Genomic DNA, 26097 nt, shown 5'->3' on the forward strand with positions numbered 1-26097 from the left:
CCTCGACGTCTCACAACCCTATCTGCCTCCACGGCCTGTTACAGGGATACCTTTACTTACCTTTTACTCTGTAAATATTTATTATAGTTGGGCAGAACATACAGACGGTACTCCTTTTTGAAGAATTGAAGAATATCTCTCACTCTGGCTCTTCCTGTTTTGTACACCGTATGTAGCCTCGCTCCTACTTTGTAGTGACGCCCGTCTCTCCTCTTTGGTATCTGCGTTCTGCTGAACTACTGGCTTGGAGACGCGATTTTCAGTTGTTACATAGCAGTGATAATTGTGTTGTAGGTTTTCCCTTGAAATCAATTGTTTATTCAAGAAACGTGTTTACCGGGCCGTTGCTTAACAATGGATTATTCCTATACTGTGATTGGATAGCGTTTGACTCAGTATGGGCGGTTCCCACAGAATTAATGAAAATCACATGAACTTTAATGGGAAAGTAGAATCATGTTATGGAAGACATTAATTAGACAAATCCTAACATACGCATGGGAAGTATGGGTGTTACCTGCACCTGATGGCAGCTCTCGTTGCCTTTGAGACTCATACATGGCCCAGTTAAACATAACAACGAATAGATAACTGGGCACAAACACGAATTTTGCGCCATGCATGAGGACATGGATATTATATCCGTTATATAGGTGGAGTAGGCAGAGATGGGCTGGCCATGTTGTTCGAGAGGGCCAGCAACGGCCTGCGGAAAGAATCTCTGACGCCAAGCCAGGAGGCAGAAGAAAAAAAAAGGAGGAAGGCGTAAACTGAGAAGGGAAGATATAGAAGACAGTGATTGTTAAATCTCGGAGGGAAAGAGACTGGAAGAATGTAACTAGGAATAAACAAATCTGGCAGAATGTTCTAAGGAAAGTTTTGGACCAAAAATATGGCTGTTTTGCCAATTATAATGATGACATTTTCAAATCCTCCTTCTAAAAACACATATATGGACCTATGGCATCGAGCTGTGGGGCTGCGCTCGACCATCCAATACCAAAATCCTCCAAAGATTCCAATCGAAAACACTACGAAGAATCACAGGCGCACCAAGGTACGTAACAAACGGAACTATCCACAACGATCTCAACATACCCCTCATCACGGAAGAGATCAGAAAACATGCCACCAGACACCGTACTCGGATAACAGGACACGAGAACCCGCTAATCGTTGAATTAACGAAACCGCACCCAGCAGCAAGACGACTGAGGACAACCTGGCCAGAAGACCTATATAACTAAAAGGTAGAGTACTGCCACTGGGCAGCTGCCGCCTTCACGACACAAGCACCCATCACATTTACTAATTACTTGCAGTGGTCAAGTAGATTGTAAATTGACGTAAATAAAAAAAAAAACACGCTACTCCGTTCGGTTCTGCAGTGACAATGCAGATAGTCTGAATAGTGTGTAGAAATTCAAGTTGCTTGCATTATGACCATCGAAACAAGTCATATGGGAATACCTTCAATAAAGACAACATCTATACGTGTTCAATATAAACGTAGCTGTGCTACGTGTTTCGACCATATAATTAGTTCATCATCAGGCACTTATGAACATAACTCAGATGATTAAAAATATTGGTTATAATATGGATCCGTCAACTGATGGCTGGGTTGCTAGCGAATACATATTTATGTATTAGGTATATGTATACAAAAAACAAAAATTTTACATGCATTGCAGATCAGCTTGTATAACTTCCAGGTGAAACATGTTCAGTGTTCCTTTCATGTGCGTACAACTCGTGTCAAAAGTCAGAAAGCAAACAAACTGGTTTAAGCGATAATGCTGACATGCGCGCGAAAACTGCCCTATTCGAATCTCATCCAGGATATTGACTGCCCTTAGTTTGGAACTTTCGTGATTTACCTCAGTCTCTCAACGTAAATACCGAGGTATTACTTTCAAATAGGCCACGAATGCTTGTCCTCCAGCCCTTCCAATTTCACAGAATGCGAACATTTTGCCATATCATTCATAGCTAAATAACCGCTACATTTGATATAGTGTCATTAAATAAACTCTGATACATCCACCTGTCCAAACACAAAGTAGAATTTCATGTTTTATATGAACACTGTGCTGTTAGCTTTCGGGGCATGCGGTAGCGTAGTTGGTTGAGGCACTATGCTTGAAGCTGGAAGGTCGCGGGATCGAATCCCGATAAGGTGGATTTTTTTCAATTGACCTAATCCTTCCAGCCGCACTATGGCCCTGGGATCGACTCAGCCTCTAACAGAAAATGAGTACCAGGAATATTCTTGGGGGTAAAGGGCGGATGGTGCATAAGGCTGATAACCTTAGCGCTATCTATGAGCCGTTTGTCAAAACATGTGGAAACCTCAACATTTCACAACCCTATGGGCCTCGACGGCCTGCTACAGGGATATCTTTACTTTACTGTTAGTTTTCGGTAAACATTCTTTCCATCTATTCGCTCTGTTTCTTACTGTCATTTAATCACTTTTCTTCTGCTGCCTGCGATGTATACGCGTTCTATTATCGAATGGCCGTGAACCTGAAACCTGGAAATGTGCTAACGGAACACCTCGTACAGAGCGCACAGGAAGGCATGCAGTAACTGCTCTGATGCGCCAAGCAAAACAACCCTAGGCGAGTTCTACAGCACTGTTTCGTTTCAACCGCAATTCGCCATTTACAGTGAACCCAACTGGGCTGTACGGCTATTTCGCTGCGTCGACCTGCATTTGTTTATCTGCGCTGCGTGATGGTTAGTGTTTTGACTAGCATAATGGCGCTCTGGAGTTTTATGGAGGTGTGTTCGTGTGTTGTTAGTGTTCGGGATTCGCTGTGGAGTTGCTGCGTGCGGTCTGTTTGTGGAATAATTTGAGTTATTTAATTCTGCCTTTGTTTTGCTGGTGTGAATTTGAAGATGCAGTAAGCAAGGATACGGATATGCAAATTGCTCACACAGGTACAAAGACTCTTCACTACGGAGAATTGGTTGAGTATATCCAAGATTCATGTTACTACTATGATATGAATATCGCATAAGCGTGTGATTCATGTGTGTAGTTCCTTGGTTTTGTGTGTTTTTGTGCTGAATTCTTATTTTTGATAGACCTCCTCTGTGGTCTAGTGGTCAGAGTTCCTGGCTACACATCCAGAGGTCCGGGTTCGATTCCTGGCGCTACCAGATTTTCTGAGAAGTAGTGGGTCTGGAACGGTGTTCACTCAGCCTCGTGAGGATAATTGAGGAGATATTTCAAGGAAATAGCGGCTCAGGTCTAGAAAACCAGAGATTAACGGACTTGGGGTATTCTTTGCGCTGACCACGTGATACCCGCAAAAGTTGGCACTAAGTTCGCCGACAAGCGGCGGTCGCTCGGTCGGTATAGTTCGCTTGCGGACTACAGGCCACGGAGTTTTTTTGTTTTACGATGTATGAATGTAATTCGTTCTTCGCCTCTCATTGCTGAATTTATTTTCTTTCCTGTGTTTTACCTTTCGTTTTTTCTCTGCTATTATTTATTGCTGCATTAAAATTATAATATCACGTAGTGTTTCTGCTGATTCTGGGCTTGGATTTTTTTCTATTTGTGACACGAATGTTCTTTCTGTAGTTATTTCCAGGAAGCACTGCGCGTAGTTTGTATAACGAGACGTGTATTTCAAAGCGACGTTTCAACATACAATTTACGTTTATTTGTGGTGATTTTATCAGTGTACATTGTGTGTTCTCGGTGCCAGATACATTTCCTAATTGAGGCAGGTTTCCAATACACCGCTTTCCCATTTCATTCCGTTTGAAGCCGGCTTTGCAAAGAAATTTAGATCAAACTGTAGGGCTTCAGGCTTGTATTCCGGAGGCACTCGGTTTGAATTCCTATCGGGACTCGGAGTATCCTGATTGGGGTTGTCCATGATTTTACTCAGTACCACCAATTAAGTTATAGGGTACGTAAAAGGTGAAGTTGTCCCTATGCGTAACTAATTAAGCACTACGCCATGAAGGCGTATGGAGGAGCGGATGTATAGATCCACATTTTACTTGACCTCGGCACTAGTTGGAGGTGAGTGGTCAGCTTCACGCCCTTGCCGCTTTATCCCCAGAGAATGATCCCCCGGTACTCATTGGATAGTAAGCTTGATGGGCCCTAGAGCCGGTCTGCACGCTGTGGAGAAGAGAAAATTCTTGACCCTACCGGGACTCGAACTCTGACCCCTCGGTCGTTCAGCCCGTAGCCAGTCGCTATACCGACTGAGCCATCCCGGCTCCTAAGTTATAGTGTAGTGCCTGAAAGTAGGCTACCATGGCGTAGGTGGGTGAACAATATTAAAATGAATCTTAGAGAGATAGGATTGTATGGTTTGGATTGGATTGATCTGGCTCAGGATAGGGACCAGTGGAGGGCTCTTGTGAACACGGTAATGAACCTTCGGGTTCCATAAAATGCTGGGAAATTCTTGAGTAGCTGCAGAATTGGCGGCTCCTCCAGAAGGGCTCAGCTCCATAAGTAAGTAAGTATATTTTTATTGCTAGTGGGGTTGGACTAAGTCCCTTGTACTGCGGCCACTTCTGGCCTATTGTACCAGCCCCAGATGATAGGTGAGGGTGATTGTGGAGCAATTGGTGGAATGAAGATTGGCAGGGGAAACCGAAGTACTCGGAGAAAACTTGCCCTAGCACCATTTTTTCCACCAGAAATCCCACTTGACCAGACCCGGGATCGAACCCGTGCCGCCGCGGTGGGAAGCCAGAGACTAACCGCTTGAGCTATGGCGCGGCCGAGTAAGTAACTAAGTTAATGACAGTAAGCTAGTAATTTATGTTTTATGTTAAGTGAATGCCCAGTGAGCAGCTGCATGTTTTATGTCAGGACGTGAATTTATATAGTGGAATGAAGTTTCCATTTATTTTATTTCGAAATGTATCAACATTAATTTTATGAGTTGTTTGCTGATATGTAAACTGTTATTAAACACAGACAAGCGGATAATGGGCAATACGGTAGAACTGTAGAAGTCTGTTTGGTTGCCTACAGTAACGAGCTATGCAAACTCTATTGCCTATTTCCATAATTTAGAACACGTTTACTGTAAGCTCATTTTAGTATTGCAGGCCAATACACCTCGCCGCCCATCACAGTGACCGCGCGTTCTGAGGCATGAACTGTCCTCGAACGCTGAGATCGTGGGTTCGAATTCCACTCAAGGCATGAATATCTGTATTGTGTTTGTGTTGTTCTGCTTGTAGGTAGAGGCCTTGAAACGGGCTGATCCCCCATCCAAGGAGTCATACCGACTGTGTATAAGATAAAGAAACTGAAAAAGCGGGCAAAGGCCAACAAATGGCTTTAGGGCATAATAATAATAATACTAATTTAGCTTACTAAATGTTACTATGTGACAAGTACTTCAAGCAAAAAACACATTTATCCACAAGGTACGTCTGTAATACATTTAGGCTAGTAGAATGAATATTGTATACTCAGAAGAATTCCTTACATCTGATTTTGTTTAGAGGACAATGTATTCTGTTTACTGCTGTGAATTTGGGGTTCTATTTGTTCTATGGTCATACTTTGACTGCAGTGAAGACATAATGGTTACTTTAACTTTTTACGTTCCCCAACTATTCTCTCTTGTTTTGAAAATTTGTCTGTGTATTGTCACTGACGACACGTCACAGCAAAGAGTAGAGACACTGCAAATAGTGGCACACAAACGTTCATTATCATCGCTTTGGGGAAGTCAGACAGTACAAAGAAAATTTTCTTCACCGTCATCTGTAGGCCAGCGAAGTTTCATGGAAATAGAAGAAGCCATTTAGAAAAGAAAGTAATTTTCCCACATTCCAGCCCTATAAAGACGACGTCAGGCAGGAGTCACACACCGGCAAATTAAGAGGAGCGTTGCCTCACTCCCCTACTCCCCCCCCAGGTCTTCCTGCTGTATAAGAGTTCGCGGTTCATTTTCTGGTCCCCTGCTCAACTGTCTTTGTGTGCCTTTGGGTGAATTGCATACTGACCTGTGTATTGAGTGAAAATTACCAAATATTTAAATTACAAGTTTCGTTAAGAATGGAGAAACTTCGTTACATTTCTTGGTTCTTGTACTTTATATAATTGTACGTAACGTCAGTAATGTGCTTAACTGTCGATATCAGTTGCGGAGAATAAGATAAGAAGAACGTGAGAGTCATTCGATTACGTCGAATGAGATATTCAGAATCACAAAGATATGTAAGTTCTAAGAATATCGATTATGTCGAATGAGGCTTTATACGAACGCGAACCATATGTAACATTTGCGAGTATCGATTATGTCGAACGAAATATTAAGTAACTGAGGGACGTGTGAAATGGTCAGGACTATCTGAGGATGAGTAATGACTGTTAGAAATCCACACGGGTTCATCTCGAATATAAATCAGACGAGCCAAAAAAAAAAGGCCGTGAAGTATCCAGACCATGCTGCCTGGAGATAAGTGTAGCGACGGGCTACGAGATGGAGAGCCCGAGTTCGATTCCCGGAAGTACAAGATTTTTCTCTTCTCTACAGCGTCCAAACCGACCCTGGGGCTCACCCGGCCTCTTATCCAGTGGTATCGTGGGCTCTTTCCACGGGGTAAATCGGCCTGAGCGTGAAGCTGGCCACTCACCTGCAACTAGTACCGAGTCAGGAATGGTGGGCCCATATGGCTTAACGGCGTGGTGCTTAGGTGTTTAAGCACAGGGACAACTCCCTGGAATAGTCAGTTCTTTTGAATCACTTTCCCATTTCAACATTTCCTTCCCGTGCGTGAACTCACCAAGCCTCGATCCTGCGTCTGTATTTTGGATAAGTAATACTTTCATTTTTCAGTATTTGTATTTATAGTCGTGACCTTATCCATAATTCCGCGGGGCAGACCCTTTCTTCAGTCGTCAGTTGTTGCTCAGCTAATCAGAATATTCCCTGCATTTAATGGAACCCGAAATTACATTACTATGATGACAGAAATCGTGTACCGGATCCCATCCTGCGACAGACAATTAGGATTCCGTTTAATATTATCCTCCCACTTAAATCTACCTTGCTAAAATAGTTTCTACCCTTTGGGTTTCTCGACAGCATTACTCCCATATGCCATCGCATCTATATACAATTTTTGCCATTCGTCATTAGTTCGAAAGGTAAGCTGTTAAATACCTTAATTCTTGATATGGCGTGCCCATAGTGATATCAAGATTACGGTCTTCCAGAAGTAACACAAAGCAGTCCGATAATTCATCAACATATAGGGGAAATATCCTCCCTCAATAATTGCGGATGAAGAGAATTGCCCTAAATTCTCAAAAGACAGATGGATTAACATGGCAGGTCTCCCTGCTCGCTTTCTGCGCGTGCTCATTTGAAACTGCGAGTTAGGGTCAGCTGGGCCGCGCCATAGCTCAAGCGGTTAGTCGCTGGCTTCCCACCGCGGCGGCCCGGGTTCGATCCCGGGTCTGGTTAAGTGGGATTTGTGGGGGACAGAGTGGCGCTGGGGCAGGTTTTCTCCTAGTACTTCGGTTTCCCCTGCTAATCTTCATTCCACGAATTGCTCCTCAATCACCCTCACCTATCATCTGAGGCTGGTACAGTAGGTCAGAAGTTGCCACAGTACAAGGGACTTAGTCCCACCCCACTTGCAATAAAAGAAATAGGGACAGCTGACCGCCTTGGTAACCTTCTCAAGCTCTTCATTCTTACACTGAGACCTACCTTTGCTTCAGATCCCTTCTTCCTCATGTAATTCTAGACTGCATTTGCTGTGCAGTAAAAAAGGCATCTAAACTGTGACCGAAAAGCTGACCTGAAGATGGCACACATGAGCCATGACAGCGGACTCCACCTGCCGGAACTGTTGTTGTGTTGGCAGGGATGTAATAAATTGTATCTATTGTATACGTCTATTAACAAGAGTTCTAAAACAAATATACTTAATAAAAATAGTTGGGAGAAATGTTTGATTTTCTTAATGTAGCTTTGGTCTGCCGCGCGCATTGCTTGACTATGAAATAAATTCGAAATATTGACAAGAAATTCTCACATGAAAATGTTAGTGTAGAGAAAAAAAATGCGTAAGAATAAACTTATGTCCGTTGAATGTGATTGATTGAAGTAGCTGAGTGCTATTGGTACGGCTGTTGCCTTGAGTGGGCAAAATGGCATCTCCCCTTCTCAGAGCATTCTGTAGTATTGAGTTGCATGTCATTTCAGGACTACGAAGCCATCCAATTATGTCAGACTCCTATGATTCCCCCTCCTTCTCTGTTTTCCCAGAAGCAAGCTACGTTTAAATTATATCGAACCAAAATGAAAGCGGACCTTAAACTCGTGAGGAAAAATTAAAAGATAACATTGCAGTTCAAACAGCCCGCGATATAATTGAAATAGGTTCTGCCATCTCAGCTCCATTGCGCCTTCTTCTTAACCGCAGTGGGATTCAGTTATCACTAAACCAAGGTTTTGTGTAACTTGAACACGTGCATTTCTGTTGCAGTGTGAAATACAGGACCCTGAATCCACTGCGAACCTTGGGCTTGCCGGGGCTGAATGATGCATGAGATTATGAAGTGGATATAAAAGTACGGTTAGAATTCAAGTCGACATGTTCACGAAAGACGTGTTTCTGTTAATATATTGAAATGTTGAAGTCGTGGATATTGTTAGGATAACGGTAGCATTAGTCAGACTTTTCAGAAAATCGTAGCATAAAGATTTCGAAAGAAACATATTGAAATTTCATTTAGAACTTAGCCAAAATTCAGCCATTGCATGGGAAACTTTTACAAGTAGATACAACGAAAGTGGTATCCATGTTTAGGGGGCCGTAATCTAAAATATTAATGGCACGTTTATATTGTCACGTCCACAAACCCTGCAACAATATTGTTGAATATCGTGACAGACCTCGCGTGTAGCAAAAATGAGGCAGCATAACATTTGGTATTTTCGTGGTGTAAAAATTTGTGACGTATGGTCTTCTGGGTTATGAAGCGAGTACCAACGTCCCCGGTGGAGCCTAATACGGTACCCCCATCCTGATTATGGAACCCCGAATAGCCATTCTCCATGAAGTTGGTACCCACCTGCCAGACTACACGGTGTTTGAACACAAATACGTACATATTCGTTAGGCAGTTGTAATACTGAAGACTGCTGAACTGTGTATTGCCGAATTTTTATTTCCTAATATCCTATTTCCTGAATCTATCTATCTGTCTATCTATCTATCTATCTATCTATCTATCTATCTATCTATCTATCTGTCTATCTATCTATCTGTCTGTCTGTCTGTCTGTCTGTCTGTCTGTCTGTCTGTCTGTCTGTCTGTCTGTCTGTCTGTCTCTCTCTCTGTCTGTCTATCTATCTATTTATCTAGTCTAATCTAATCCAATCCAGCTCAGTCCGCTCGCCCATCCATCTCCCTCCCTCTCTCTGTCTGTCTGTATGTCTATCTGTCTCTCTAAGGCTCCACAGCCTTTTCTTGGACCTCGGCCGCTTTTGCAGTTTGTTAATCTTTTTAGCCAGTCAGTAGGGCTCCTTGGGTGGGGGATCAGGTCGTCGCAAGGCCGCTACCCCCACACAGGACAGCACAAACAACAGAACAAACGCACACAGACATCCATGCCTCGAGTGGGATTCGAATCCACGATCCCAGTGTTCGAGAGGTTGAAGGCAGTTCATGCCTCAGACCGCGCGCCACTGTGATCGGCCTAAATCAGTATCACCAGGCTTTATTTCAGAACACCGACGGTGCTGATCAAATGCCGTTCCTATGAAGCGACTTTGAGTTGAGTATCAGTCGCCAATATAATGATGTCGGTTACAGGACTTGACATTGCGTGACTGTGCCCTGTCCCCAACTTCATATTGACCGGGCTACTCAACTTCAGTTTGGGCACTTAGTGTCTCTGCATTCGCTGCAGCCATATAAAGTTTTGCTTTTGTTGCGTATGACTCAATGACATGTATCGAGTGGAAGCTTCGTTATAGCGGAATTTGTAGTGAGGTTACTTATAACCAGGGACCGGATTTTGATGACCTGAAAATATTTAAAAATGACCTATAAAATGACCAAAAAATCCAGAAAAATACCCTAAAGGAGAAAACAGAGAACACTTCGCTTCCATGTTATTCACATTTCAGAAAACATATGAAGAAAAATTCCCTAAAATGGTCAAAAATGACAAGAAATACCCTTAAAAGTCCAAAAATTTACCGAAAACTTACCCCAAAAATGAAAAAATGACCTTAAACCTAAAAATGTCAAAAAATGACAAACAATTACCTATAAAATTTACATTTCTGTAACCAGCAGCTCATATCCGAGAGTTATATATTTAAGAGCATTGCGTAGGATACAAAGAAAAAAAGATGACATCATCAAAATCCGGGCCCTGCTTATAATAATTAGATTCTAAGGGGTTCTGACGATGGTGAATGACACTCAGAATTACTGGGTTTTTGGACCTTTTCCATCGTCCGGAATTCTAGGTAATAGAAGACACGACGTTTCTGAAACTGGATCTGTTTCCGTCTTCAGGTGAGAAGGAAGACACCTACTTTATTAGGTCCCTTAGAAAGAGTTAATCTCAATAATTTGACAACTCCTGACAGGAGTCTTTTATTACCTAGAATTTAGGACGATGGGAAAAAAAAATACCAGTAATTCTGCGACTTACAGTAATTTTTGTGAACTCAGAATTCGTTTGTAGGCAGATGTACAGTTTATGGGTTGCAGCTAAGAGTCGTTCAAATGATCCCTCTTGTGTACTCCCTGTCTGTTCGCACAGTAAAACAGCTTGGCCAGAGAAACGCAGGCACTTGTAACAGATAGTCTCATACAGCAGTTTGTTTCAAGTGGCTGGAAATTAAATTTTATCTCTGAAAAGAATTGTGGAAAACTTCAAACATAATCTCTTTCCTAGTAAAATATCGAGATCACACGGAAATTCGTGAGTTTGTATACCAATCATTGCATACATATGTTGTTATGGTACTTCATGGAAAGTAGAACGTAATTTGTAAGAAGAGTGTTCGTACATATATTCTGTGTTTTCCTGGAAGGAATTTAAGTGAATGCGATTTTTGTAGAAATATGTATATCGCGTGCTCTCAAACCTTCCACGTGCAAGACACTACTGAGAGATATTGACTGTAAGCTTCTGTGCTGAGAGAAGAGGAGAGTAGAGGTTTGAGAGGCTTTTCTCCTGTAGCGAAAAGGAAAATGGATTGTAATGGAGGTTGCAGAATTGGGTCTGAGAGGATGGACCATGGTACACGAGAGGAATGTCCCTCGTCTACAAACACCCAGGTGCCGATTTCTCACTTTACGAATATAGGGCCGATAGAATGCAAAGGACAGTATTTCAGTGTTAGATGTTTACTTCTGAAGTTTCGAGAACCTCCACGAGGACTGCCGCCATATTGTGGTGAGGCGGTTTGCGCATCCCATTGACACGGAGAGCTATGCTGGCGGGAGAAAAAGCTCCTGGTAGGGTCATATTTGACAGACAGGTCAAACGGTAGGGGCCAGACGAAATGTAGTCCCTTATCTTCCAGGTTGGGATTTGGTCTTGGGGCCAACGACCCCACCCCTCAAAAATCTACTGTTACGAAACAATGGATGAGGCTATGACCCATATAGTGTTGTAGCTCCAGTAAACAGGAATAAGGGTTGGTGAAATAGTCTTCATTGTGATGGTATAACTGCTAAAATCACGGAGTTTAGTTCTTTTGTTTTGTACAGGCTGTTTATAAATAATAAAAACTCGTAGTTTAAATTAGAAACTTCCCCGAACACAACGGATGTGTATTATACTTGTTTATAGCATTGTATTCCATGATAATATCCGTGGTTTTAGTCCGCAAGCGAACTATACCAACCGAGCGACTGCCGCTTGTCGGCGAACTTAGTATCAACTTTAGCGGATAGAGGGTGTCGCGTGGTAAGCGCAACGAATCCCCACGGCCGTTAATTTCGGTTTTCTAGACCGGAGCCGCTATTTCCTTGAAATAGCTCCTCAGTTATCCTCACGAGGCTGAGTGGACCCCGTTCCAGACCCACTACTTCTCATAAATTCTGGTAGCGCTGGGAATCGAACCCGAATCTCTGGATCTGCAGCTAGGAACTGTGACCACTAGACCACAGAAGCGGTCATTGTATTCCACCATACTTTAAATATATTTCGCGCGGCCATCATCAGTGTTGACTTATCGATGGACGTTGAATGAGTATTAGTGTTTATATATGCTGCTGGGTTCGAACCTGGTTGCGAACAAGACATACATATTGAAACCCTGTTATGTTTAAAGTATTGAAGATAATTTTTAAGAATTGTAATAAGTACTTAACGAGTAGCTCTGAAGAAATACGAAGGAAAGGCACCACTTGGGATTCCTATGCGCAGGTTGGAGGTTAATATTAAACTGCAGATTAAAAGGTTTTAGTATGTGGATTTGATTCACCTGGCTTATTCTTTGCTCCAGTGACGGGATCTTCTAATGAGTCTTCAGCTTCCGTAAAAGCAGGGAATTTGTTGATCAGCTTGTTACACGGGGCTAGTGTTTAAATCCAAATTAAAACCAGACGCCATTATTAGTGTCTCCTCCAGATGCCAGATGGAAGCCATACTCGTCCTCAGTTCATTCTTACTCTGTAGTAGCTCTGCAGTTGGTCTTCCTGTGTGGCTGGGTGGAAACGTGTTTTGTCTTCCAGTAATTTCTCCATTGCATTGTCTCTGTTTTATGAGAGCCAGTCAATACTTTAGTCGAACGAGTTTTGTGGCAGCTGCACAACTGAAATTTAGGTATTTTACTGAAATGTTTGCAACTTTATACAACTTATATATGTGCTTGTAATGTATGGCGAAACAAAATGGCGTAACAAGGAGTAAGTTGGTTCTAAAGGGTTCTGACAATGGTGGATGAAAATGACTGGGTTTTTGGACATTTTTCCATTGTCCGGAATTCTAGGTAATTGAAGACATGACGTTTCGGAAACTTGATCTGTTTCTGTCTTCAGGTGAAGAAAGAACAGATCCAGTTTCCGAAACGTCGCCCCTGAAGAAACATACATGCAGGCGGCGAAAGGAATTTAGGTTAAAGATTTCAGTCTAACATTAAAGATTAATTCTAACATTATCATTTGCTAAGCATTCAGTGAATTCTATGAAGCTACAAAGATTGTGCAAAAACTCGAAAACAGGAATTGAAGTAAGTTTCACATAGGCCGCGCCATATGTCAAGCGGTTAGTCGCTGACTTCCCACCGCGGCGGCCCGGGTTCGATCAAGTGGGATTTGTGGTGGGCAAAGTGGCGCTGGGGCAGGTTTCTTCCGAGTACTTCGGTTTCCCCCTGCCAATCTTTATTCCATCAGTTGCTCCACAATCACCCTCACCTATCATCTGGGGCCGGTACAATAGGCCAGAAGTGGCAGCAGTACAAGGGACTAAGTCCCACCCACTAGCAGTAAAACAAATACCACACAACGGGCCTTCACGTGTCAGAGGACTGTAATGTTAAGCTCAATTTACCTTTTACAGTTCTACGATTTCAGGGCATTAGTTGCGAGTGTTGGCCGGCTCATATAGGATTCCCTTTCATTAGCCCAGTGGTGGTCTCGTGTTTCCCGCCGTCTAACGGGAACACGTCACAGTCTGCGCATATTTTCGTTGACATTTTTAAAAATCTCGAGTCTTCAAAAACAAGGTGCCTGTGATGCCTTATGATTTGAGCTTAAAAAAAGGACATTTCATTTCTGTTTAGTTCCTTCTATGCTTTAAAATGTTTAAAAATATGTATGAATTTCAGGAGTACCATTTTCTCGGATATAACGTCGTATAATCTGTTGAAAATTAACTGACGTTTCGGAGGAACTTAGTACCGCCATTTTCAGGGTCGAAAAATAATCCGACCAAGAAACAAGCCTGAAATTAGGTGGAATATGGAGATATGTTCTTCCGAAACGTCGGCTGACTTTTGATGGAGTACTCGGCATTATATCCCAGAAGATAGTGCTCTTCACAACCACCGTTGCGAGGACCTAAATTCCTACAGTCCTCCTATCTTTTCGTAATTTCTTTTTTAGCTTTTCTTGTTCTAGTTATAATTTGCTTGGCTCCTTCTTGAGGTACCCACCAAGCAACTTCATATTTCAGGGCTTATCCTCAGCTTCTTTAAATCTGTAAGTGAAGACTTGGGTTCACATGTAAAGTTTTTTATTGCTAGTGGGGTGGGACTAAGTCCCTTGTACTGCGGCCACTTCCGGCCTATTGTACCAGCCCCAGATGATAGGTGAGGGTGATTGTGGAGCAGTTGGTGTAATGAAGATTGGCAGGGGAAACCGAAGTACTCGGAGAAAACCTACCTCAGCGCCACTTTGTCCACCACAAATTCCACTTGACCAGACCCGGGAAGCCAGCGACTAACCGCTTGAGCTATGGCGCGGCCCTTATGTTCACATGTAGCTACGGGGCAACTCTGTCCTGGGGCAGTGTGTGAATATGAGTGAGCTCAGGTGAGCGCAAGTCATTGTGAGCACCCTCCGTGTATCTTTGCTTATCCGATCATTTAACGACCATCTATCAGTTGCGTAGATTATTGGTGTCGAACGGCAAAATTATTGTTCATATTCAACTCGCTAAAACAGCTGTGTCCCGCTTTGACCCCGTTGTTGCTCAAAGTTTATCTCAATAATAGTTAAAAATCCTATTCCTAATCACAGAAAACACACTGCGTCTGCATTCTAAACACGAACTAATTGATGATATTAAGGAAGTAGTCGGCGTTTTTCTGTCTAAATCGGAGAAAGCGCGCGCGCGCACACAGCGTGTGCAAAATGCAGAGAATTTTTTATATTCAAGCAGGTGGTTCAAATAGTGACCGTTGTGCCTAATTTGGTTAAATCTCTGTTAAGGGAACTAAATGCTTTATGTCACATAGTCGCTAAGCTTTTACCTACGTTATCGGTCTGAAACTGAAGGCTGCATATTCTTCTGAAATATCAGGCTACATGACGTCACAAGTTGTAAAACAGTAATCCTCTTAGTCGTTGCTGCGACAACCTCAGATCTCACACGTTTATAATCTTTCTTTGGGGGACTGATGAGCACTACAAAGAACCTGAATTAGGATCATGACAGTCCGGATTCAGAATAGAACTCGAAGAGGAAAACAATACAGAACAAATGTAATACATGTAGGATTTGAGGTTCTCACATCCGTGGTTATGAGGAGTTCTGTGCTCTGTGAGATAATTCCATGTAGTACATTGATAATCATCTGACGTTTCGGAACAAACTGTTGGCTCCATCTCCAGGGTCAAAGAATAAACCAAAGAAGGAGCCAACATGGAGCAGATGCGTAGCAAGGAACGGACTGCACAACGCTTTATATCCGATATGAGAAAAGTATTTAAATGGCTGTATATTTCATACAAACACATGGTCTTAACGAAATTTTAAATAAACGGCTTGAGGTTGTTCAGCTGGGACTGTCAATCACTGGTTAAGTAGGCGCGTGTTATTTCATGTGACTACGTGATCACAGATATTCGTGTAGAGTACAGTCCCCACAAAATTCGGATGTTCTGAATGCGGAAAATCAGCTTCCTCTCTAAGATTTGAGGTTTTCACGGCCCTGAGGATCCTTTGCCTTGTGGGCCATAACAGCATATAGTCTGTATGCAGATGCCTTCTACATTATATCGTGTCAGAGCCAAGAGTAGAACAGTTATCTATTACTGAAATTGAATTGAATTGAATTTATTTACATTCTATAAATCCTAAGCAGGTTAGTACCTTTGGATACAGAACAAGTCAAAAGGTTACGTACATAAGTACAGGCAATTTTAGCTTAAAAATTAATATAACTTAATTTTACATCATTCTCTATTTACATTGAAGTATTCATCTAAAGAGTAGAAGGAATGAGCATGTAGATAATTCTTTAACTCTGATTTAAACTTTTTAGTATCATTGCCCAAGTTTTTAATACTTTGTGGCAGATTGTTGAACACTTTTACGCCAGTAAAGTAGACTCCTTTTTGATATACTGATAAAGTTGATGAGGGTAGATGGAAGTTATAAATGATGACATCTTTCAAAATTAATAAAAATTTGCACAACAAATGCAGTTTTGATATCATCTGAGAGAACGAATATGCAAAATAACCAACATCACCACTATCACCACTGCTTCCAAGAACAAAGAAACCCCGCGAATGTATGAACTGCCTTGGAGATACAGAATATGGAAATGAACATACTTTGTGTGTAACTGAAGAGAAATCTGTACAAGGAATTAACATTGACGTCTTAAATAATCCTGTCCGGCCTAAGGTGTTTAGTTTCCCCCTTAATTTCACCCGTAATTGGTCTCCATGTGAACTCAGGTAGGCCCAATGTATTGACAGGTTAAGGAACTTACGTACACTGGATTAGCACTGAAACGTCAGTCAAGCTATTCTTATATTCTTATTATATCGAAAACCATGAGACTTAAGTAAAATTTTATTGGCGATAAAATATGTTTCTCATTATCTGTGTATCTTATTTCCAAGTTTTTTTTTATAAATATTTAGGGAGTTAAGTTCGAGTCCCGGTAGGGTCAAGAATTTTCTCTTCATGACGTCCAGACCGGCTCTGGGGTCCACCCAGCCTCCTATCCAATAGGTACCGGGGACTCTTTTCCCTGGGTTAAAGCTGCAAGGGCGTGAAGCTGACCACTCACCTCCAGCTAGTACCAAGGTCAAGAAAATGTGGATTTATACATCCACTCCCCCATACGTCTTCATGGCGTAGTGCTTAATTAGTTAAGCACAGGGACAACTTTACCTTACATTTTACCCCCAAATATGAAATTTAATCAAAATCCATCCAGCACTTGTCGAATTGCCACACACGGATGACGGAGAGACAGACTAACAGAAAAACTAATAGTCACGGCAAAGTTAATGCTTCTATTGAACGCACCAGAATCTCGTAATTAAGAATTATGCACAACTTTGGCCTGTGATAATATAAAAAGTCAAGTTGAAGGTTCTCTCTAACGTTAATAGCAGATAATTAATTTGGGCCTGGCGGTATTAACCACGACAATTTCCAGTTTACAGCGACTATAAAGAAGGAGAACGTTCTGACGCACTGAACGGTATGCAGTGGCTTTTCGTCAAAGAACTAAGAAACGTCATAATGCTGAGAAGTGGCGTCTAAAAACATTTCAGTTCTCGGAGGACATGAACGTCTTCTGGCAAGTTACGTAAAATGCAGCTGTTACCCGAAGGCCTCTCAAGGACTTATGCCTAGTCTATTGGCAATTCATACAATTTAAAAAGCACGAGCTTCTGTTCCTCAATATAAAATGTATTTTAATATGAAGCTCGCCTACGAAGTTCGACAGGCTTCATTTTTTTAATTAAATACAACTAAATTTCACGCTGAATTACGTATAAAACTTAATAACTCCCCTCCTGATTACCCTGCAGGTCTCCTTCACGATTTGCAGCTTCGCTCATTATTCCTTTATTGCGCAATAGGAAGAGATAGAGGGAAGGGAATTACTGCGCATGCTCACTGAGGAAAATGAAATCAATATTGAAACACTTTACACGAAATTCGTTATGAAGACGATCTCCTCATCTTATCATTATTCGAATTGTAGGCTCGTTCGCTACCCTGTAAAGTATCTATTAAGTCGCTTCCTCTGTCAGTCTGTTTGTATATATACTGTGACGGATTTGCTCAAAGCATTAAGCTGTGGAGCCAGAAAAAAAAAACGTTTCTAGCTAAACTCATTCCTAACGCAGGCAACAATGGAATTTGCTGTTTCTATAATAATAGAGGAAAATTGTCGTTGGTAGGCAATAGCTTCGTAAACAACTTTTCGCTTCAGCGCGTGACAACAATCGGGACTCCATTGTTAAGCAACAGCGAGATAATAAAGCTTTATCAAGAATACAGACTATACTTCTTCAATTCATAATAACCAATCTCTCTTTGGCAGACATTTTTATATTCTCTCTAATAGTTTCCCAAGTTTTATTAACATCCACCTCAGTTTCCAAGTTTTCCTAAGCTGTGAGTGAACCTATCTGAGATTTCAACACGATACTGCTCTTTACCCTCTATCTCGTTTAATTTCTTGAGATTGAACCTCTCCATATGAACTCTGTGTGTTGTTTGTTTGCTCACTGCCAGTCTTTCCCTAACCTTCGTCATCACCAGGTAGTGGGCAGTATCACAATCTGCTGCCCTGAATGATTGGACATCAAGTGTACTTGAGTGCCGTCTCCTATCTATCAAAATATGGTCTATTTGATTGTGTGTCTTCCCATCAGGAGATGTCCAAGTAAATTTATGGATGTTACGGTGCGGGAACATTGTACTTTTGACAGTAAGATTTTTTGATGTGGCAAAGTTTACTACTCTATTCGATTTTTTTCCTTGGCACTGCAGCCCCAGTGGGCCTAGGCCTACCTCCATGAACTTCTCCGTTCACTTCTGTTTTTCTTACACATTTGGTAGGACTCCTTGGGCGGGAGATCAGCTCGTCGCAAGGCCTCTACCTGTACACAAACACAGAGAAACTAAACATCCATGCCTTGAATGGGATTCGAACCCACGATCCCGGTTTCCAAGCGAGCGAAGACAGTACACGCCTTAGACCGCTCGGCTACCGTGACCGGCCACTCTAACTCCATTATCATTACTAATTTTGTGTAAAGTCTGATTCCCAGTTGGTTTGAAAATGTCTTCCCTGCCTGCTTTAGCATTGAACTCATGCAGTACCCTGATAAATAAATTGCCTCTTTCTCTTACATTTTCTTGTTGCATATATCTTTACCTCCAGTTTCAAAGGGAGACACGTATAAGAAGAGCTGGAGAACTTCTTAAGCGAAGACATTTGTCTGAGCAAAAATCCGACATTAACTGACAATGTTTTAATTAGAGGATTTGTTCGGGCAATTTGTCTTGCTCTTGCGTATTCAAATGAAGCACTGGGTTTACTTCCGCTGCTCTCACGTTCAGGTTATAGAGCTCGGATTCTCAGCACAGAGGCCCCTGTTCAACCCCAGATAAATCTGGATGGGTTTTAACCGACACTGAGGCATGATTTTCTTCGAGTACTTCCTTTTTACCTGAAGTACCCGTCGAACGCCGCTTATGAGATGTGCGTTAGGCCTCATTGGACAGCGCAATATAAGCGGGCGCTGTGTGGTCCCAAAACTGGAACATCGTTAAACAACACGTTTAAAACAGGATATCATGAGCTCGAACCTCATTAAGGGCCTCGCTTTACTTGGCTGGACTCGGGATGAGGAACACGAAAAGGAACGTAATTGCGTAATTGTTACTGCTCGTACAGTGTTTAATATCTGCACGGCGCCACATCCCAGAAGGCGGCATTCCTCATAGTCACCGCCGTGAAAACCTCAAATCTATCTATCTATCTAGGCCTCGCCATAGATCAAGCGGTTAGTCGCTGGCTTCCCATCGCGGCGGCCCGGGTTCGATCCCGGGTCTGGTCAAGTGGGATTTGTGATGGACAAAGTGGCTCTGGGGTAGGTTTTCTCCGAGTACTTCGGTTTCCCCTGCCAATCTTCATTCCACCAATTGTTCCACAATCACCCTCACCTATCATCTGGGGCTGGTACAATAGGCCAGAAGTGGCCGCAGTACAAGGGACTTAGTCCCACCCCACTAGCAATTAAAAAATCTATCTATATATCTATCTATCTTTGGCTATACAGCCCTTGTGGTCCTTGGCCGTATTTTTTTTTCAGATTCTTAATCGTATACACAGTACGTAGGACCCCTTGGAGGGGGATCAGCCTGTCGCAAGGCCGCTGCCTGCACACAAAAGACGAACCCAGGATATCAGCTTTCAATCGAGCGAAGGCAGTTCATGCCTTAGACCGCACGGTCACTGTGAGAACGACAATTACGCGTTTTGTAATTATGCATAAGGTGGAACCCGAGAGTTGACTCTGGAACTCGGCATTTATTGCACAGACTGTACAGAGCGTTTCGGCAAGAAACTTCTTAGGGACTCGTTTGCGTTGAAAGTCTCAGATTCAAGTAAAGCTTAATGGCCCTCGCCCTGCAGTTCATAAGGAAATGGCAGTGTAATTAGAATTCCCAGCACATCCTTTTCCTTCATTGCTTCTTTTCATGATATGCTTTTATGCTTAGAGTGGAAATAACTCCTGTCTGTACTTCCCATGGTGATGGCTTATTGTGTCTTGTGATATGAAAATTAATAAATACTACTGAGCAATATTACGTAGTTATGAAACTGAAAAAGTTTGGCTTCAGCTCCGTCCTAGAGGGATTTAATATATGCAGTTAAACAATTCGAGGAACGCAGGAAATTGTGCTCCCCGTTTTGCAATATTATTTTGATGATTGCATGCATACGTATATATATCTCTGCCGTGAGCCATACACAGAATGGGTTACTTGTTTTAAAGTCCTTAGAACTTAATCCTCATAATATCCCAAGTACTATTTAGCTCTCTGAAGCCTCATGTCACGTAAATACTGCATCACAGAAAGCACGCAGTGGTTAGCTTCGGCGCTTTGAAAAATGTGTTCATATCACTTCGAGCTGTTTCCAGTAGTAATAAAAATTAATAATTATTGGTGACGATTTAGTGCACGTGCGCATGATCATATTGTAACGTGTAGGGGATACGCGTGACGAAGTGACGGGTTCTATTTCGGATGATTGGATTTATTAACCATTTAGCTACACACACTCTCAGTTACACCAAAAATTACAGCGCTATCGCTGATTTACACACTTTTCAGTTCACCGTTGCGCGCGCACTAGGATTTTCTGTCTTTCACTAGTTGTCTCCTAGCAACGGATCTCCACACAGAAACTATCACTTCAAATCTCTACAAATATTACACATCAAATTTTCTAATTACACTTTATATCCTCAAGGGGCGACCTCCTGTATTCTTCTGTTGTCCTGGTTCCACTTCGTTTGCTTCCGTCGCTAGTTTCACCACTCCTTTTCGTCCGGTCTGGCCCTCGTCATGTAGCTTCGAATCGGACAGCACGGAAACGCCGCGATCAACAGTACTTTTGCGTCACGCGAACGTCAATGACGTCATCGGGGCCAATCGCGTAGGAAACATGTCACGTGACGACCACATATTGTTGTGTGACGTCACAGCGCGGCTGTTGCATAGCGATAGCCCCTCCGAGGACGAAGAAAACACTGTTCCCATACTTTTGGCCGCGTGTGTGTTGCGGGCCTTGTCTAGCAACGGGTATACACGCCACAATATCATATATTAAAATGTAATATAATGTTCTAGTACGTCAGAGATTCTCAGACACAAACCTTCATATGAGAACAATGATCGTTATTGAGATTTTCCTTCTAGAGGTGACTTCTGAATGGACAAAACTTGTGCCAAACTTCACTAATATTCCTGTGGTTGTAGCTGATGCGTGAACATTGGACAAAAAGCCTACTAGAAAGGCTGCTGTTTATTTGTGACCCCGAGAAGCTGTCACGACGGCTCCCTGCGAAGACTTCCGTGTGCTGTGGAATATGGTCACGTCTCCGACTGCCACATCGAATTTGTTGTTCTTCTGACGTTGGAAAGAAAATCAATTTTGTTTACGCTAGGAAAAAGGTGAAGCCCATAAAAACATATATTTTTTTTAGTCTTTCTTCCACCAGGGAACTAAGTTATTGTACTAGTATGTGTCTCGCATGTTAGCAGAACCTATGTCAATATCAGGATACTGTGCTGTGTTCCACACTGGTTCCTTTATGCTCCATCCTAGACAGTTGAAACATGATGTACACTTGGATGCCTTCCTTAGGGACAACACTAACTTAAATCGGTCAGTATTCGGTCCTAAAATTTTCTGAGTTACTGTGAAATTAAGGAAATATGCAACTTCCGTTTTTGTCGGCGGAAAATGAGGCAATGGGCAGAACTTATTCTTGTGGCTTGCATATTTAATTTGTTGAAAATTATAACACTGTGTGCTGTGTTTTGTTTGAACGTGTTTATGTGTTATTTGTCTGTTGTCTTATTGTAGTACCACTGCCACCAGGTGAAAACTCATTTGCAGTTAAATAATAATAATAATAATAATAATAATAATAATAATAAAATTTGCAAACGTCAGACGCATTTCAGATGCATTTCAAAGAAAATGTAAATGTCTTCGTTTTAGGACATGGGAACTGAGGCTTGTTCCGACCTCGAAGGTCACTCCAGTGTTTCCTCGGTCTTCTCTGGCTTCTTAGAGGTATATTTTTGTGCAGTTTTCGGGAATCTTATCTTCTGTTATGGTCCGGCCCGGCTATCGCAGTTGTGTGGAAGTACCAGAGATGTACATAACTTCGTAAAGTTTCAGTTCTCTGGATGTGCCTATTTATACCCAAGTGTTCTGTTAATTTTACCACATACGAGTATTGCTTCAGTCGTTTGAGTCAGTGAGTTAGGTTACGTAGTTATTACTTAATGCTTCTTCTGAGGCCTTTTGTCTTACAAATATATTAAGTAAAATAGGAGACAACCAACAGACTGCAAGAGCCCTTTGGTGGCTCATGATATAAGATAAAGTTACGTTCCGGGAATCGAATCTTGTTGTATAACGCTGGGTAATAACCTCCATGTATGATATTCCCCCTGATCAAACTTACAATCGTTCACCTTGTTAAGACACTTTTCGCTTTACCCGAATGTTACTATGTTCATAATAGTCCGACAGTGGACTCTATCATTAAGCAACAGAAACTAGTCACCCCTCTTAAAATCAATTTTAATATTATCTTCCCACCTATGCCTAGCCATTCTAAGTGGTTTCTGGCAAAATTATTTTATATTTTTCATCCCCAATGCGTGTTACATGCCGTACCTATCTTATTCTCCTTGATTCTCTCCCGTAATATTTGATGAGTAATGTAAATTATGAAGCTCCTCATTTTATAATTTTCTCCTACGTAGGATCCAAACATTCTCCTAACTGCCGAGTACTCAAAAATCCTCAATCTATTTTTCTTGCTTTAGGAAGAGCGATCATAATCCACACCCTCACGAAAGAAGAGGCGATGTTGTGGTTTTCTATATTTCATACACTCTAGGTGTCTAGGTAGGAGACGGAACGCTACTGAACAGTCACTTCCTCTGCAACACGGGAACTCTTAATGAGCGTGGCACCCTTTCTGTCTAATGGAACAGTGTGGGGAACATTCTCTAGGTCGTACCACCCAGAACAACCGCCATCTTGTTAAAGTAGTCTTGCACGGCCATTATCCTGACAGTGTTGCCTTTGCTGGAAGTAGAGTGACGTCCTTGTCTTTCTGTAACCCCATGCAGTGCATCGCGTTTGGGACCACCCACGAAATCAGAGAACGCCCCTGTAAATCTTAGGAGGACTGCTGAATACATTAGTGGGACTGTGTGAATGTGCATACGGCATAAATAATTCCAAGTTCTTCAGTTAGTATTTCAATGGGCAGCGATGATCATCACGTGCCGCATGCTTTACCCTCAAAGAATTCGACACATCCCTAGAGAGAATATTAGTTAATTTCATTTTGTTCTCAAAAGAAGCAAAGATGCATTTCCAGAATGTCAGCAGCACCCCAGCTGACTTCAAAATAGATAGGTCTTGGGGGCAGGAACCATTCTTTTTTATATTATTTAGTTGAGCTTTAAGCTTTCAAATTTAAAGTTCTGAGTACCGACATTTTCTCAGTTTCGACATGGTTCCTCTCTTTACAATAGCCTTGCTGAAGGATGCACTGCATTGAGTAGAAGTACACTACCTTACACTACAGTACACCACACTGCACTACGCTACACTACACTACACCACATTGCACTACAGTAAAATACACTACACTACAGTAAAATGCACCACACTGCACTACAATACAAGACCACACCACACTGCACCAGGCTATACTACACTACACTACACCACATTGCACTACAGTAAAACACTACACTACAGTAAAATGCACAACACTGCATTACATTACAATACACCACACTACACTACAGTACACCACACTGCACTACACTACGCTATATTACAATACACTGCATTGCACTACAGTCAACTACACTGCACTACACTACACTACAGTAAAATGCACCACACGACACTACAATACAAGACACTACACTACACCACACCACGATCACACCACACTGCACTACGCTACACTACACTACAATACATCACATTGCACTACAGTAAAATCACTACACTGTAGTAAAATTCACCACACTGCACTACAATACAATACGCCACACTACACTACAGTACACCACACTGCACTACACTACGCTATATTACAATACACTGCATTGCACTACAGTAAACTATACTGCACTACACTACACTACAGTAAAATGCACCACACTGCACTACACTACACCACACCACACTACAGTACAATACACCAGCCTGAACTACACTACACTACGCTACACTAAATTAGAGTTCATCTAATGGAACATTTCGGAACCAGGATTATACTGCACTTTCTGACAGATCTTCACATCTTTCATTTCTAACGAAGACTTCTGCGATCAGACCAATGGCGTCTCCATGACGTCATCCTTTTTGTTCCATTTGTAGGATGGAACGGCCTTGAATGAATTCCACAGAAAATGTCAATATATTACAAGTCCCTAGACGACATTTTCATAGTCTGGGTCCTGTAAAAGAGCTACACAAACAGAATGTCGTTTGCGGTTTTGTTCATCTCATGGGAAGTGGATGCTGGAAACACAGAGCCACAGTCTGTCTGAGCAGCGCGTGTGTCGTAAGCACAATAATGAACTTCCGGTTTCTTGACTTGCTGAGTGACTGCTAGGAGATCGACTTTTCTCCGTTCAGTTAGTTAATTAATTAATCTCTTAATTAGTCAGTCATTCAGTCAGTCGTAACTTGAAATGCCCCGGGGCTGCATATGGGTTTATGAGGTTCAGAATGTACGTTGTGTCAGTTGATTTATATGATTAAGTGTTCAGAGCATCATGCTTGTTTGTAGTATATGCGTAGTTCCGTGTTACTGTATCCTGTATCCTGTTTCTAGTGTGTTTATAAATCTGGAACCGTGGCATAGCAATCCAAAATATTGCGCGTTGACACTGTTCGAGCTTCACAGCTGATTCAGTTGAATATGAGGCACGAGCCTCGTTCGCATTTCCGTCTTCACCACACCACTTTACCGTGACATGTGCATGTTGTGGAACCGGCAATGCAGTCACCTACTGAGCCGACGAAATACTTTCTTATAGTTAAAAATTTCCATTGGCGTCTCCCTCTTTTTGCGTAATGTGATAAGGACGTTCGTTTTGTATAACAGATCATGAATGCGTTTGGGAAAGCTTTGAATGGTTTCCTAATTGAGTTCGACAGTTTTTAATGAGACCACATGAACACCACTGCGATCGCCTATACCAGGACTGGCGAAACATTTTTAAGACCGCATGCAAAAATTAAAATGAAAAAGTGTATGCATGGGCCCTTCTTGAGGAGAAGCCAAATCTGCAGCTACTCAAGAATTTCCCAGCATTTTATGGAACCCGAAGGTTCATTACCGTGTTCACAAGAGCCCTCCACTTATCCCTATCCTGAGCCAGATCAATCCAATCCATACCATCCCATCTTATCTCTCTTAGATCCATTTTAGTATTGTCCATCCACCTATGCCTTGGTGTTCCCAGTGAACTCTTTCCTTCTGGCTTTCCCAGCAATATCCTATATGCATTCCTTTTCTCCCCCATTCGTGCTAAATGCCCTGTCCACCTCATCCTCCTTGACTTGTTCATTCTAAGTGTATGCATCATCATCATCAGTAATCTGTCAAGACGACAGGTCCACAGTCTCTTTCAAAACAATTCCTCCACTTAATGCGATCTACAGCTTTCTCCTTCAAATGACAGTATCCTCTTCTGTCCCCAAGGTCATCCAGCATCTTCTTACGTCTTCTTCCTCGTCTTCTTGTCACTTCTATCCGCCCATCTATCTTTCCTTCGATAGCTTCTTTTAGAAGGCAGTTTCTGCGTAAAACATGACCAATCCAATTAGCCTTCCGTTT

General features: G+C 42.1%; 1 protein-coding gene across 2 annotated transcripts in view; it reads left to right on the forward strand.

The window, feature by feature from the left end:
• LOC111864117 overlaps positions 1–26097 on the forward strand; it is a 487205-nt gene that overhangs the window by 329412 nt on the left and 131696 nt on the right. Inside the window, exon 1 of one of the 2 annotated variants that reach the window (XM_023851149.2) lies at positions 2720–2946. The exons of the other annotated variant lie outside the window; for it this stretch is intronic. Within the exon in view, the coding sequence (XP_023706917.1) occupies positions 2928–2946 (19 nt within the window). The 5' untranslated portion in view covers positions 2720–2927. Of the gene's footprint in view, positions 1–2719; positions 2947–26097 lie in introns of those variants that run through there. 2 annotated transcript variants of the gene reach the window in all.

Source organism: Cryptotermes secundus, unplaced genomic scaffold, assembly GCF_002891405.2.
Source record: "Cryptotermes secundus unplaced genomic scaffold, Csec_1.0 scaffold708, whole genome shotgun sequence".
NCBI lineage: Eukaryota > Metazoa > Arthropoda > Insecta > Blattodea > Kalotermitidae > Cryptotermes > Cryptotermes secundus.